This window comes from Vipera ursinii (genome assembly GCF_947247035.1).
Source record: "Vipera ursinii genome assembly, chromosome: 2".
In the NCBI taxonomy this organism is placed as follows: Eukaryota; Metazoa; Chordata; class Lepidosauria; order Squamata; family Viperidae; genus Vipera; species Vipera ursinii.
In genome coordinates this window covers 212,169,005-212,185,386 of record NC_139513.1, presented here as the reverse complement: position 1 = coordinate 212,185,386, position 16,382 = coordinate 212,169,005, and the positions used below count along the sequence as shown (strand labels likewise).

The 16,382-nt window shown below is 38.6% G+C and overlaps 1 protein-coding gene across 1 annotated transcript in view; it reads left to right on the top strand.

The window, feature by feature from the left end:
• The window catches only part of IFT74 (intraflagellar transport 74), a 45,578-nt gene extending 30,075 nt beyond the window's left edge, over positions 1 to 15,503 (top strand). The window contains exons 15-20 of the mRNA XM_083355083.1: positions 371 to 468; positions 3,214 to 3,340; positions 6,150 to 6,313; positions 10,315 to 10,440; positions 11,777 to 11,837; positions 14,295 to 15,503. Of these exons, the coding sequence (XP_083211209.1) occupies positions 371 to 468; positions 3,214 to 3,340; positions 6,150 to 6,313; positions 10,315 to 10,440; positions 11,777 to 11,837; positions 14,295 to 14,410 (692 nt within the window). The 3' untranslated portion in view covers positions 14,411 to 15,503. The remainder of the gene's footprint in view (positions 1 to 370; positions 469 to 3,213; positions 3,341 to 6,149; positions 6,314 to 10,314; positions 10,441 to 11,776; positions 11,838 to 14,294) is intronic.
• The last annotated feature ends 879 nt before the right edge of the window (positions 15,504 to 16,382 follow it).

Below are 16,382 nucleotides of genomic sequence, written 5' to 3'. Positions count from 1 at the left end.
TAGCATTCTGCTTAAATTTTTGAATATTCTTCAGAAATTATGTTACAATAGATAAATGGATTGTGTTACAGGAGTCTAGTTGGAATGTAATTAAGGCATTGAATATCTTAAAAATTTGTATATATTATTATTTCTAGTTTGCCATATAGCGCTCAACTGACAGTTGAATAATTCAATTGAGTGACCATTGTACTTTTTCATATAAACTAATTTTTCATCATCATCATCATCATCTGATTTTAAACTCCCTTTTTATATATTTTTAAACCCCTTGAAATTCAAAGTGCAATTGTTAAGCAATGCTGCTGGACTTCTCTGCTGTTCCTATTGTAAACAATAGCTTCCTCTATCTTTTTTTTTTCATTTTTAGACTTTCTCGAATCTTTTGAAGAGACAAAGAACCAGGAACTGGAACGGAAAGCAGAGATAGAGGCCAGTGTTGTGGCCCTTTTAGAGCACTCAAGTCGGGTAAGAAGTAATCCCTCTTGAAATCTTAATTTACCGTTAAGGAAATGCAGATAATATCTCTCTCTCTCTCTCTCTCTCAAAAAATAAAACCAGACAATTATTATTTAATTTTAAATATTGAAAATCACACTATTAAATAATAAAGCCATTTGATAATAACACGGGTTTTTATTTTTACCTCTCTGTACTTGCATTACTGCAGAATGCAAAGAAGAGTAAATCTAACAGTAAGTTAGACTTCAAGAGTTCTCAGACTTTATGATGCTGTGACCCTCTAACATAATCCTTGAATTTATGTGACATCTCCCTCCCCATCATGAACTGCACGTAAAAGAGGAAGGAAGGAAGGAAGGAAGGAAGGAAGGAAGGAAGGAAGGAAGGAAGGAAGGAAGGAAACCATTTTACATGGGTACAGGAAGGAAAGAGATGTGCCCACTAGTAACAGCCACCAGGGAAAATGGCTGTCTTCATATCTTGAGAGCAGCCACCCTACGCAACTATAGCACATAGAGGATATGCTCCAGAGAGACAGGCAGGTAGGGCATGTCAGTCTCCTATCGCAAAAAGGAAAGAAGAAGCAATGTTTCACTGGGTGGAATGGACATCCACACTCAGTGTTATCCCCCAGGAGGGCATAGAAAGAAAAGGAGCATTGTGTTGGAGAGTAGTCAGGAGTGAGTAGGGGGTTTCATGGGGAGTTAAATGCAGTGAGTGCAAAGGCTATTGAAGAATGTTCCAGCAGCTGGATCCTGCATACAGCTTGGTCTGGTACTAGCAAGCTCCATCTCTAGACGACGTGGGAGTGAGCGCAGACTCCCTTACACTTTTATCAGACCTCCTTAAGGGCTGTGAACCACGGTTGGAGAAGTCAAAAGAAGGCGCTGAGATTTCTTCCTTTCCCAGTGTAGATTTTTCAAGTCAACACAGTTAAAACAAAGGAAGGGTCTAGCCTTGCTTTAGCCTTTTTGCTTCCTGAAATGGTGACTTCTGTTCTTCACACCAAGATCTTTTTGAAACGCATTTGAAGCCGGTTACAGATCCTAGCCACTAGAATAGCAGAATAATTCTTTGGTTTGTTGTAACATTGGTGTTAATTACTTTAATTAATTAACTTCCTTAAGGTGTGGTTACATTTCCAGAGTTTTTAAAATAGCTCATAGAAAGTCATCATTCCGTAGAATTGATCTTGCTTCTGTGCTTTCTTTCTCCCCCCCCCCATCATTTTTGTTTCTTCTTTTGATACCTTAGGCTTAGGCCTGAAAAAAAGAAAAAAGGACCTCAGATTGCAACCAATCGCATGTGATGTGAAACAGCCCAGTGATTGTCAGACATGCTTTTTATGTTTCCAAAGCACCCCAACACAACTTAAGCATGTAGTAATTACACTTCATATACGTGCCTAAGAACTGCCTTACATCAGATTTATCAGTGTTTTATTAGGTCTTTTGCAGATACAAGTCAATTCACTGGAAACTTCTTAAAAGTCATAGTCAAAATAGCTTCCTTTAGAATGGGCTGTCTCAATTTCTGAAGTAAAATCTGATTGTCCCATCAACATTTTAGAAACTGTTTTCCTTTAGGATATATTACCCGTGAAGATGTTTTTCTTAGCTTAAGGCAGGGGTCTTCAAACTTGGCCCTTTTATGACTTGTGGACTTCAACTCCCAGAATTCCTCAGCCAGCTGGCTGAGGAATTCTGGGAGTTGAAGTCCACAAGTCATAAAAGGGCCAAGTTTGAAGACCCCTGGCTTAAGGGTTAGGTTTTTTTTTTGCAAGAAACAATTACAGAATAGTCCTTGACTTACAACAGTTCATTTAGTGATTGTTCAAAGTTACAGTGGCACTGAAAAATGTGACTTTATGACCGTTTTTCACATGTACTACCATTGCAGCGTTCCCATTCAAACCCTTAGCAACTGACTCTTCTTTATGATGGTTGCAGAGTCCCAGGGTCATGTGATCCCCTTTTGAGACCTTCTGACGAGCATAGTCAATGGGGAAGCCAGATTCACTTAAACCACAGGTCTGCAACCCGCGGCTCCGGAGCCGCATGCGGCTCTTTCAGCCATCTCCTGTGGCTCCCAGTCCTCTGCCATGTGCAGTCAAAAAGAAAAGTGGGACTAAAAAAGTTCAACCAATCAATTCAAATATGCAGGGTAGGTGCATATCTCGCCTTGGCTCCACTCTTCAGTCAAACCCTGTTCTGCGCATGCGCGCATGTACGTGCATGTGCACACAGTTTTTACGGCTCCCAGTTTTTCCTTTTGTGAGGGAACCGGTTCCGAGTGGCTCTTTCACTGTTTCAGGTTGCTGACCCCTGACTTAAACAACCTTGTTATTAACAACTGTAGTGATTCACTTAGCAACTGTGACCAGAAAGGTTGTAAAATGGGGCAAAACTCACTTAACAAATGTCTCGCCTAGCAACAGAAATTTTGATTTCAGTTGTGGTTGTACGTCAAGGACTACCTGTATCCTTAGTGTTGAATTTCCTCAAATTATGTAAGCCTTTAATATCTTCTTCGCCTTTAGCCTTGACTCATTATGTAAGGTAAAGTAATAAAACCATTTGTGTGGATAACACAGCAGTGCTTTGTTTGAGATGCATTCTCCAATGTTTACATTTCTTAAGGGTATTAACTGTGATTGATATAATTGCTATGGAAAAAAGTTTTCCCATTAATCAGCCTCTAGGCATGGCAACACATTTGGAAAGTTTTTGTTGTTGTTGTTGTAATGTGCAGAATGTAAGTCGTATGAAGCAGATCTCTTCTGTAACAAATCAAGAATTGAAGATCATGCAGGAAGATCTCACTTTCAAGTCAAGTGAAATGCAAAAATCACAGAGTACTGCTAGAAATCTGGGTTCAGGTAAGACAGGAATACATTTGAGATGTATTTATTCCATTATAAAAATATATATAACTCTTCCCCTTTTATATCTCAAGGACTCAGCTATTTCACAGTTTATACTTTACCACATATATTTATACACTTTTTTTGAAACTGGTAGAGAATCAGGCAAATACAGGTAGTCCTCGACGTACGACCACAATTGAGACAAAAATTTCTGTTGTGAAGTGAGACATTTGTCAGGTGAGTTTTGCCCCATTTTGTGACTTTTCTTGCCACCGTTGTGAAAGGAGTCACTGCAGGTGCTAAGGTAGCAACACAGTTTGCTTGTCAGAAAGTTGCAAGTGGTGATCCCCTAATCCTGGGACACAGCAACCGTCATAAGTAATGAACCACTTGTCAGGCATCTGAATTTCAATCAGGTGATCATGAGGTGGCTTCAAAGGTCATAAATGTGAAAACTGGTCATAAGTCACTTTTCTTGGTGCCGTTGTAACTTTGAACGGTCACTAAATGAGCTGTTCAGTCAAGGACTACCCGTACTGCTGATTTCCCTAAACATATGGATATACTCTTTCAAAATAATTTCAAATAGGAGTTTTACTTACATATTCCAGAAGCTAGAGTCGGAAACAACTAGCACGCATGTGCAGGGGAACCTTTACCTTTACCTATACTTTCTGTGCATTCTGAATGGGAACATTTGTGGAGTTCATTATAGATTCATAGTTTCTGTTATATCTGAATTGTGCATCTGGAATTGTTCTCTTAGCCAGGTCTTAAAACCAAGAATCGCACTGTAAAACAAATAAATGAGATGTAATTTAAAGGGAAGATGAAAAAGGCAGGCGAGTAAGACCATTTTTTATTCTGTTTTAGCTGTCTTAAACTGCTTAGTCTATTACTCTGGTTGCTGGTTTGTTTAACCAACCATAAAAGGGTAAGACTCTGCTGGTCTTGAAACCATGTCGTTTACTATCTGCACTTTGCTGTTTGCTTAGTAACCAGTCTTCCATATTTTAGAAAAGTTCTTCAAGGCTACACGTTCCCTCTTTGTGTAAAATACCACTACAGAGTAGTCTGCTTTTCACTCCTTAAAGGAAACTTATGCGAGTAAACAGATTTGCTGATGGCAGCATTTCCCACTAACGTTTCCCTAGGTCAAAGCACAAAAGCAATTTTGTCTCAGAATTTGCTACTATGTACACACGGCTTGCTGAAGTCTGTGACTTAGTGGCATATCAGAAGGAACTGGACTGCATCCTCTTCCTGTCTCTTCCCAGAGAGAAGGGTTGTTGTTTTTTTCCCCCTTTTCCTTTCCTTTTTTTTTTTTTTACTCTAGGATGGTATTTGGATGAAGAAAATTAGTACCTTCTCCAGATTGTTCAGCAAAAAAGTCAAATTGTTGCTCTCTTGATATCGCTTATACTGTTTAGCAGCAGCTTTCTATGGTTTTAGACAGGAATCTGGAATTTGGATGTTCTTCACCAGGTGTGCGAACAATTGTTCAGCAGAAAAAGAAATAGTAAAAGTATTGTAATAAATGCCTTGGATGCAATTCCAAAACATTTAGAATACCACTTGAATAGCATCAGCACTGATCATCGGCATTGACAAAATCACCATCGGTTAATTGGAACAGGCAGCTTTGCTTGGAAAAACTGACATGCTGCAACAATACCTTTCATATTATTAAACAACAAACATCTACCTATCCCAGGTCCTTGGGAAGGACTAGATAGGTGTACAAAAATGTCAAATCCAATAGGAACATCTGGCTGACTATGGGACCATCCCCAATAATTTCTTTTTTTAAAAAAAATTAAAAATTAATTTAAAATAGCCATGACTCTACTTTTTTTCAATTCCCAGACATTCCTCAACGCAGGATTTTGAATCCTGCAATCATTACTGTAGAGCACAAGCCACATATCCTCAAAGCAGAAGGCCAGACAGGAGCGCAGATTGCCCAGTTCTGAGACAAGGAGTTAAACCATATCTAAGAAAGGCATTAACAATACACCATGAGGATTTTAAGTCATGACGATATGCACTACTTTCTCCAGCATACTAATTTGATACCTCGGTATCTTGCGTTGAAGCCTAAAAAAATCTTTCAATCTAAAATATAAACTCAGGTAACTCTGAGGTGTAAATGGGGCTGCCTGAAATTCCCAGATGAGATCATGCAGAAGAGATTCAAATTTTGGACTATAAGGGTTTGGTGTTATCAGGTCTATTTTACAATAAAATGGTCAGACCACAGGGTGCACTGGGTAGTAGCTGGATATAAGTTCAATATTTAAAAACATTTTTTAAAAATACAGCCTCAAAGCTGTATACCAGATGGATTCTATTGCGGGTCAACAAAATTGTTATACAAAGGATCGGCTTTTATCTGAACGCTTCAATTATAGTAATCTGCTTTTTCTCTCTTCTTCTTCTAAATTACCAGCACAATTATTAGGAGTTTATCACATTTTGGATAGTTTAAAGCTAAAGAAGGCAAGGGAATTATTTTTTTATTGTTCTTCATTTTATTCACAAATAAAAGTGAAGCGTAACAATCTTAATTTCAGTTTGGCAGCTTTTGCTGCAAGCAGTAAAGTTATTTCAGCACCAGTCTTTGCCATACTGATAGTTCATCAGATAATGGATATTTGTATGCAAAAGATAACATTCTTGAGAGCTTTACTGGATCGATGCCAGGGTGAATAAGGCAAGCCGGACTTGGTTGTCTTCTTGGATAAGTAAATATTTTCTGTGATGGAAAATAAATCTTACTGCATGACAGTAATGCATCCTAGACCGTTTCCCTTTGTTGTAGATAGTCAGCGACTCCAGATGGACCTCCAGAAGATGGGATTATTGGAGGGAAAGATGGTCGATGAACTAACTTCACTCAAAGAAAAAATTGAACAGATGAACAAGGACCTGGAAGTGTATAACAATCTGCCTGCTCTGAAAACAGCAGGAGAAGAAAAGAAAAAGGTAATTGGCAGTTCAAATCCTAAAACCCTTGTAGAGTTGCAAGGGATATTGGGAGTCATTTAATCAAATTCGTGCTCAGTACTGGATCTACTAGAATATCTCTGACAGATGATCACCAAGCCTCTCTTTGAAGACATCTGGCGAAGGAGAACGTGGCACTTTGTGTGGTAGCCTATTCCGCTGGATGATAAAGAGTCAGGAAATTCCTCCTGTTGTCTAGTCCAGTTTTCTTATGTACTATAGGCAGTTCTCTTTAGCAACTGCCTTGTTTAGCGACTCTTTTCAGTGGGGAGGAAACAGTAGCTTTGCAACCAATTCTCGCATTTATGACCTCCGCACATCTGTAAACCAAAGGAAAACTGAAGTAAAAAAAACGTAAGCGCAGTCGAAGTTTCACTTAGCGGTGATCCCGCTTAAAGGCCAAGTTGCCAGTTCCAGTTGCGGTTGATACAGGTAATCCTCGACTGACGACCACAATTGAGCCCCAGATGTTTGTTGCTAAGCAAAACATTGGTTAAGTGAATTTTGTCCCATTCTACAACTTTCCTCGCCACGATTGTTAAGCGAATCACTGCAGTTGTTAAATTAGTAACCCGGCTGTTAAGTGAATCTGGCTTCCCCCATTGACTTTGCTTGTCAGAAGGTTGCAAAAGACGATCACCTGACCCCAGGGACACGGCAACCGTCATCAATATGGGTCAGTTGTCAGTCGCATTGAACGTTTATCCTGTGACCCTGGGGGTGCTCCATCGTCGTAAATCTGGAAAACGGCCGTAAGTCTTTTTTTCCAGTGCTGTTGTTAACTTCGAATAGTCATAAACTGTTGTAAGTGGAGGACTACCTGTAAATGAGGATTACCTATAGTTTTAAGCCACTGGTTCCGATTCTGCCTTCTGGGGCAATGAGAATGAGTTCACTTTCTCTCTTCTGTGTGACGACTCTTTAAAAAAAAACACAATTGGGAAATATGCATGAGAACCAGTTCTTCCAAATGCAGACTAAACTATTTGGCATTAACGCGTCTTCAACCTCCTAAAACCTATCTATAGAAACTGCTGCCTGATGCTCACTTTGGGAGGACCATGCTCCACCGCTTCTAGTAGGGCTTGCACTGTTTAACGGCACAGTGAAATAAGGCAGGGCTATTTCCCCTAATCCTATCCCAACTGAGCACGGCAGAGGCATTCGAATGGGTCAGTAATAACTCAAAATAATTGTGATCCTCACATATTTACTGCTGCAACTCAAGATGCCAGCCAGCTGCTTCAGATGGCTTCCCATTCTTCCCAGTAGAAGTTTAATAGACTGGTGTTTTTTTTAAAAAAAAAGACTTTAAAAGTATTAGTGCTTGCTTAGAAAGTACTTTATGCCTAAAACTGAAAAGTCCTTAAACTATTTTCTTTTTTTAAAAAAATAGCCTTTCATTTTTTTTCCTTATACAGCCAAACGTTTTCTCACTTGAAAGAAATGCTGTTAAAATTAGCGGTGCTTCCTTGTAGGAATGGATGGTTAGAATGGGTGATAAATGAAACCAACGAAAACAGATTCTCCCTCTTTTCTCTTGCAGTGGGGATCAGTTGTTTCCAAATAAACTTTCCCGTTGCTTTTTTCCTTTTTGTAAGAAGGTGCATCTTCAGGCTATCCCAACTATTATTTCCTCGCCTTACAGAACTAAAAGTGATTGCCAGGAGATGCACTTGGTGTAAATGATAATTTAAAGAGTTTGCATGCTGCCAGCAATACAAAATAGCTTCATAATTATGTTTGTTTGCTACATTTATTCATGTCAGAAGCCAGTTAAAATCAAGGCATGCTCTGTGACATACAATTTAAAATATAAAATACAAGATTGAAGTTAGGTTAAATGCTAATGGTGTTTGGCATGGAATTCACCTGGGTTTTATTCCCCCTTCGCCGGTGTTTGTATTGACTGTTTTCTTAGCTTAAGTAATAAATAAAATAAATACTGTATGTTATAATTTATAGTACTAAATTATATGGTGAATTCTAATTCTATTTCTGTGGTATTCCTACTTGGCATTATGATTGCAATAAACAGCAAATAACATTTTAATAAATGGGTAAATAAGGTACAACATAAAATAGTGGCGTATCAAATAAATATAAAATGTTGGAATCCCAAAATGAGTAAAATTAAGAGCCTTGGTGGAGCAGTGGGCTGATGCCTCCTTAAGTAACACCAGCTGCCTGCAATTAGTGCAGGTTCGAGTCCCACCAGGCTCAAGGTTGACTCAGCCTTCCATCCTTCCGAGGTAGGTAAAATGAGGACCCAGATTGTTGGGGGCAATTAAGCTGACTTTGTAATAATGCCGCTTGGGGGTGTGTGTGAAAGCCCTAATAAGCAGGCATATACATAGAATGAAGGCTACTGCTAAGCTTGTAAGCCGCCCTGAGTCTTCGGAGAAGGGCGGGATATAAATGGAATTAAAATAAAAATAAAATAAAAAAAAATAAAATAGGTGGCTTATCTCCTGTCGTTCAACAGAAAGACACAATGCAAAAAATCCTATTCCTGCCAGGCAAAGGTCTGCAGGATGTGACACAACTAAGGAGGTTTCTGATAGATATAAGCAGGAAGCACTCTGATATGATGCAGACATAACCCTAACCATAATTCCAAGAAAACTCTTGGGATCTTTCAGAATATCAAATGTATAATTAAAACACAGTTAAAACGTAGCCTAATGAAACATAACTTCCTGGACAATTTAAGAACAGTAGCATTCACAAAATCTGGGGGGGGAAAAGCCATAGAAGGGGGGTCCACAAACACCCTAAACCCAGTCCAAGAAGCAGAACCACGTCTTAAGGGGCTTAGAAAAGACTGGAAAAGTGGGAGCCATAGATATATATCTCGGGGAATGCTATTCTAAAGGGGAGGGGCTGTGACAGAAAAGGCACATTTCCTTGGATCCATAATATGACATTTAATTTAGAGAACTCATAATAAAGTTTTATAGATACATTAAGGCTAACGCTTTAAACTCAGTTAAATCAGCAGCTAGTGAAATTCTTTCCACGAACACTGCTCTGTGACAATAACTCTGTGCACTAGATAAACAACCATGCCTATACTTTTTGCACTCGCATTTGTTTCTGAAGCACTGTGCATCCTTTTGTGTTTTTCTTACCCTGTACGACAGCAGTGCGTCCCGTTTTGTGACGGCTCCTTTTGTTCCTAGCTTTAATAGATTAAAAAGTGTGATGGTTTTGTGCCACGCTTTCCCCAATGGAAAAAAAAATACTGCAGATTCATTTCAGCCATTTTTAAAAAATATTTGGTAACTGATAAATGCAGTCTAGATTTAAATCCCTTCTGTTTCCCATTCATGCTAAGAGCTGTTCCCCCGTTGAAGTTTTATCGGAGAACGTGCTTGATTTGAGTCAGAGGAATTGGACTTTGTTGTATCCTCCTTCAATATGTTATTAACCATTCCAGTTTTACCCTACTCTTATCTTTCTGATAGATCTGTAATAGTACCTCCCTTTTTATGACCCTGTAATCCCTTAGATCCTTTATTCTAATTGTGCATTATTTATATCAAGTGTTTCAGCATTTAAGTACCATTTATTACATTGAACAAAAGTTTTTATGAGAAGAGGAAATGTGTTAGAAAGTAAAAGCTAGGAAAAAATAGCAGAAGCCAATGTGTTCATAAACACTGGCTGGGAATCAAAATTAAATCTACAGTGAGTGCCCGAACATAGGGAAAGAGAAAGAAATGATTCACAGAAAAGGTATGAATTTCTAAAGAAATTAGAAGTCAGAATTCACGCAAATCTTCAGGTTTCTATTTTTCCACTTGTTAAAAAATAGAATAACTTAAAAGGTTGATCGCTTCAGTCATACTCGGAAAAATCAGTTTTATTTCATTTTATGTGGTCTTTACGGAATACGCTGTGCTACAGACTTAATTATAAACAAAAGTACTTTTTTCCTCCTTGAGTGGTTTGACTTTGTATTATTTTCTCATGCTAAGAAACTCCAAGAAGAGAAAGAAAGGTTAACCAAACACCGGGATGCATTCAAGAAAATTATGGAACATTTGAATAGAGAATATGAAGGCCTAAAGTTGCAGCTCCAGGAGAATGAAACACATTCACAGGTAAATTGTTACAGATACACTGAATTGCTTCAAAACTTCTTGAGACAAGTGTTTTAACATCTGGAGACACATGATGTATTTTATAGTAAATACATCTGATGGCAGATTTGAATTAAATAGGAGGATGGAACTCAACTTTCTGAAATGAACATAGTGGCTACTGTATTGGAATAATATATTATAGGGTATGTGGAAGCTCTATAAAATTTTATCATATGGATTGATAACTTTTGATGCTGAACATGCCACAGAAAACAATTAATTCTAAAACGTATGATGCTTGTTGTTCAGTACTTGGTGTCTCAAAGTTTACTGGTAAATAAAATTTAAAGTGCTTTTCCAACACAAATATTAATGGGCAATTGTTGTTTTGATGTGTACAGTGGCTTATATTCTCATTTTCCATTTACTGTGAGATATTCTTAAAGTAAACATGTTGACTTCCACGCAGTGTTTTCGAAAGTTTCATTGTAAGGAGCCTACATGTTTTGGCTCCAAAGGTTTGAACGGTAATATCAGGCAAGCAAACTGTTGCTAGTATTTTTAGGAAACAGCCATAAATATAATAGCCATATAACCTTGTTATTTATGCTCAGCGGAATGGCTAAAATTCCTCTGTTTAACTTATTGTGTTAGACTATTCTCAGCACAGACCGGTTCTTAATCGCACATTCTGCCATCAGACAGGAAATTCAGCTATGGAAGTGAGGGAAGTTTCTCCCTCATAGTGCAGAGCATACTATAGTTTAATATGTGTAAGATATTTTGGAAATAATTACTGACCCCTCTCCCCCCCCAATCCCCCCTCCAAAAAAAACAGATTAGGAAAATTCTGTGCCTTACATAAAACAAATTTCATTGTGATGAGTTGTTGTTTTAATAGTTTGTCACTATAAAAACAAGTTTGTGTGTCTTTATTTGATTTTTAACCTGTCTTCCTTGTTTTTATAAATAACTCAAGATGGTGAACATCTATGATACTCTTTCCTCCTCCTATTTTCCTCACAATGACAACTCGATGAGGTGAGGTGGGTTGGGCTGAGAGAGAATGACTGGCCCACAAGTTCATCTGAAGCAGGACTAGAACTTGCACTATCCTGGTTTCTAAGCCAGTACCCTAACCATTAAACCTTTATGTTTATGTATGTGTGTGTGCACAAACGCACATGCATACATGCAACCACATAAGTACGTTCAGAGAGAGAAGATTACACTGCAATTAGTCGAATGCTTAAGCAACATAGCTAAACAGTTGAATAGAAGGGAGGTCAGTCTTGTGTTAAAAAATACAATTTTCAGTCCTATTGTTACCATATTCTTTGTTTTCTACCTTCAGCTTACCAATCTGGAAAGGAAGTGGCAACACCATGAACAAAATAATTTTGTTATGAAAGAATGTATCCTTCTCGTTTTCAGAAATAGTACTGCTGTTGTCAAATATTGCAAAGTGTCACTATTGCTTCCTGCAAAGCATCAGCCTTTATTAAGCTGTACTGACATTTATTCTGAATAAATTTGGTTCAGATTTCTTTTTTCTGACCAGCACACATCAGTCACTTACAATTTACACCGAGTTTAATAATAAGGTAAAACCAGTGCATAAATTGAGACTTGTTGAATGTTGTCTACCTTCTCAGATCACAGCGAAACAAAAATAAAATCTACTTGTTGTGTAATGCAGGGGTCTCCAACCATGGCAACTTTAAGACCTGTGGACTTCAACTCCCAGAATTCCTCAGCCAGCAAAGCAAAGCTGGCTGAGGAATTCTGAAAGTTGAAGTCCACAGGTCTTAAAGTTGCCACGGTTGAGGACCCCTGGTGTAATGTAATATGGTTAAATACAGCAGTTGGTTTAGAATAGGTCAGTGTTTCCCAACCTTGGTCACTTGAAGGTGTGTGGACTTCAACTCCCAGAATTCCCTAGTCAGCTATGCTGAGTGGGGAATTCTGGGAGTTGAAGTCCACACATCTTCAAGTGGCCAAGGTTGGGAAACACTGGAATAGGTGATGGTTGCTTCTTTGTTACAAGGTTTATTGGGTTTATTTGACCAATAGAAGCTTCAGATTGGTAATGAGTAGTTGTGAGACTGAATGTTCTTACCAGTCGGCCATTTTCTGGGGTGGATTTCCAGATAACTACAGCAAGCATGAATTTACCAATGGCATATGTGTTTCCACTGTACTGTAGCAGATGACCAGGCTGAACCCGAGGGAGGGGGGTCAAATGTGTCATCAGTCATGAGTCCCTTTGTATCCACAAGAGATCTGAGTCCAGCCCATCTTAAATTCCTTTCTATTCTTAAAGGTAAAGGTAAAGGTTCCCCCACACATGCGTACTAGTAGTTTCCAATTATAGGGGCCGGTGCTCATCTCCGTTTCAAAGCCGAAGAGCCAGAGCTTGTCCGAGGACATCTCCGTGGTTATGTGGCCGGCATGACTAGACGCCAAAGGCGCACGGAACACTGTTACCTTCCCACTGTAATGGTCCCTATTTTTCTACTTGCATTTTTACGTGCTTTCGAACTGCTAGGTTGGCAGAAGCTGGGACGAGTAACAGGCGCTCACTCTGTTACGCGGCACTCGGGATTCGACCCGCCAAACTGCTGACTATCTGATTGACAAGCTCAGCATCCTAACCCACTGAGCCACCGCGTCCCTTTCTATTCTTAACCCCTGCTAATTTCCCATGACCATTAGTAGTTCAGATTCTTGTAGAGAGCTTAAGCTTACAATAAACCTTTATACACATTTGAACTGCCCGGATCTCCTGATTTCCCTGGAGCTTGACATGTTCCTTCTCACTGCTGAGTAGGCTTTGTGTAACAGTGAATTCTCTGTTTTCACACCTACAGAGGTTCTTTTTTTAAAAAAAAAATCTTTTCTCTTTCTTGGCCAAAAAGAGTCAATGAAGTCACAGTGAGGGCGAAGCTGTACCAATGTTCAGTGTAATAAGGGCCTTTAGGATGCTTAGCATCAGTAGCACTGACTATTGGATATACATAGCACACAAAGTGGAGGGATGGTAGTATCACGTACTGCCCTGTACACAGGGGCATGATGTAATTTAACATCTGGCCTATCTTATTTTTACAGCTGGCATCAGTGGTAAATCCAGGTGTGAACACACTAAATCATGACAGGAAAAAAGAACTGTACTTGCTTGCCTGTGATTTTTAAGCATCTTTCTGTATTGTATGAATGTGCCTATTCGGTGGATCAGACCTATTTTCAATTTCTTGACCCTGGAACATGATAGGATAGGGCAGGGGTCGGCAACCTCGGCTCTTTTATGACTCGTGGACTTCAACTCCCAGAATTCCTGAGCCAGCTTCAACTCTGGGAGTTGAAGTCCACGAGTCATAAAAGAGCCGAGGTTGCCGACCCCTGGGATAGGGGATGAGGGGAAGGGCAAGCTGTTTATACATTATATAAATTTCTTATTACATATATGGAAGTTCTGCAGATCTTCCTTTTCCCTCAGAGGTGGTTATTGATTTTTTTTTTTAGAAAAGTATAATTTTTGCTAATTGAATCGTGTGAGGTTTAACCTGAAATCAAGAGTTATCACAACAGCTTAACCTGCTGCCACATTGTCGGGGGCAATAGCTGGCTTAATTTGCTATTAACTGAGAACAAATCTTGTTGAAAAATCGCCCTGATTTTTCTCAACCTGAATGCCTTTTTTCTGCCTGGCAAAATGATACACTCAAAAAAAAAAAAAGATAGATATCTAATTCTCCCCCCCCCCCCCGATATGGCTTCAGTTCTTTAGATATTAGGAGTTAGCGTGGTTTCTTATTGGTAGTTTTTATGTTTATTTACTGGAGAACTTTTTCCTTGATTGATATAATCAGTTATCGCTACAAAAAGCCAGGAGAGTGACTACCGGCCCATAATGAAGAATGTGATGAAGGAAGTTGCAGAATATAACAAAACTATAATAGAAGCTTTACAGAGCAGCAAGAACTGATCCTACATCTACCTATCCTGGTTGGACCAAATTAAGGGCTATGTACAGTTATTTTGAAGAATGTTGGCATTTGAAGGCAGTCCAGTTCACATTAGTGTAACCTGTGTGCCTTTTTTTCATGTATTCTAGGGAGCATGATAGGCTAGCAACATTGGTTTGTTTTCCTTTGAGTTAACTCTGTATTATAAAACAATTGTTCAAGGGAGATTCTTTAATTTACACTTGCTTTGCTTTGTTAAATAAGCAATATAGTTTGATTTACATCATTTTAAAAAAACAGCGTGATGGCAAGTACACTGTAGTGCTTAAGGTTCTCCTTAAAGTTGTAACTGCAAAAGCAGCAAATGTTATGGTTCTATATTTCTGTTTTATCTCGCTATGTCAGAATTGTTCTACGCTGAATTGTGTTTAAGGTGGATATTGAGGATATTAAATAAAGAAATTTAAGGAGAAATGCATCCTGTATTTCCCCCCCCCCCCAAAAAAAAGTATGCGGTCACATGTAGCAAAACAAATATCTTAAGAAATGACTTCTTAACTCTTAGTATCTGAGGAATCCAGGGGCTCCAGCTTGAAATAAGCTGCCTGACTTGAAAAATTCACAGCATTCTTTCTATCTGAAGTGTATGAGGTTCTTATGGAGTCACATTCTTGCTGTAGGAGGATAAAACTCCCCACGGGATCCAGAAAACGGCAAACCCGAAGCACTATGTTGAAAAGGGAGTCATCCTGAATGAGCAAAATCCAAATCAGCTCTTCTTGTTGACCCATCTCCCTTGTTCCTAAGAGATCCTTCGGTGACTAATGTTCTGTTTGTAACACCCCCATTGATAAGCCCGAATAAGAAAAGCAGAGCAAAAATGTGTTACTAGTTTATCTGACTGATACCAACGGGCCAGTTATAATAGCTTTTTCATGTTGCTTTTATCTATCCCATGGAAGGTCAGTACCATGCTATTTTCTGAGAGATGCAGGAATAGTTACACAGATTAGTTAATGTAAAATAATAAAAATGTTGTCCAATTTTTTTTAAAAAAATATTTGGAACTATTTCTAACAGATTTTGGCTTTTTGTTCTTATTAGATTGTTGCATTGTTATTATATTGATTCTTTGTGTCATGAATCAAAGGCCATTATTTTTATTATTTCATTTATTTCCTGACTTTCCTCTTAAGTTTTCAGGATGGCACACTTGTATGTCTCCGTTTTGTCTCTGTAGTACAAATGATATGACATATATCCTGATGGGACCCAGTAGCTCATTTCCAAATGGTTAGTCAAACAAACCAATGGCTTCACCATCATTGACAGCATCACATATTATACTAAGCTCTAAAGAAACCACCTAATGATTTAGCATTAAGTCAGTGATTGCCCAAAATCATTCAAATGAGTTTCCTTAGACTAGAACTTGACCATGACAATACATGATTTCATACTTATACTAGCCCTAAACTAGCTTGCAGTAGACTTGATAGATTGTATAAATCTGGAATATGGATTGAGAAAGTTGGTTTGTCAAGCTTTGCCTCTATTTTTGGCAGATTAAGACAATTTTTTAACCAGTCACATGTCTAGATGGGTGGATGGATGCATGGATGGATGGACGGACAGACAGATTGATAGAGTTAGATGATAGAGAGAGAAATGATAGATAGATAGATAGATAGATAGATAGATAGATAGATAGATAGATAGATAGATGATAGATAGATAGATAGATAAAAATCTTTACCAGAGATTTGCAGAAACCCTAAGTAAACTGGCACTATTTCCTCTGTCCCAACAGCCGATTTTTTTTTATTGAAAAGTTTTACAATACATTTTTCCTTTAAAGAACCCCCCCTTCCCCCTCCCTCCTCACCCCCCTACCGATTTTTATTCTGCCTCTGAAAAAGGCTAGTAGGAGATCCTTTCCTGACAGCTTTAATATGGAACAAGTTAAACAAAGTGGTTGATGGATATCCTGCC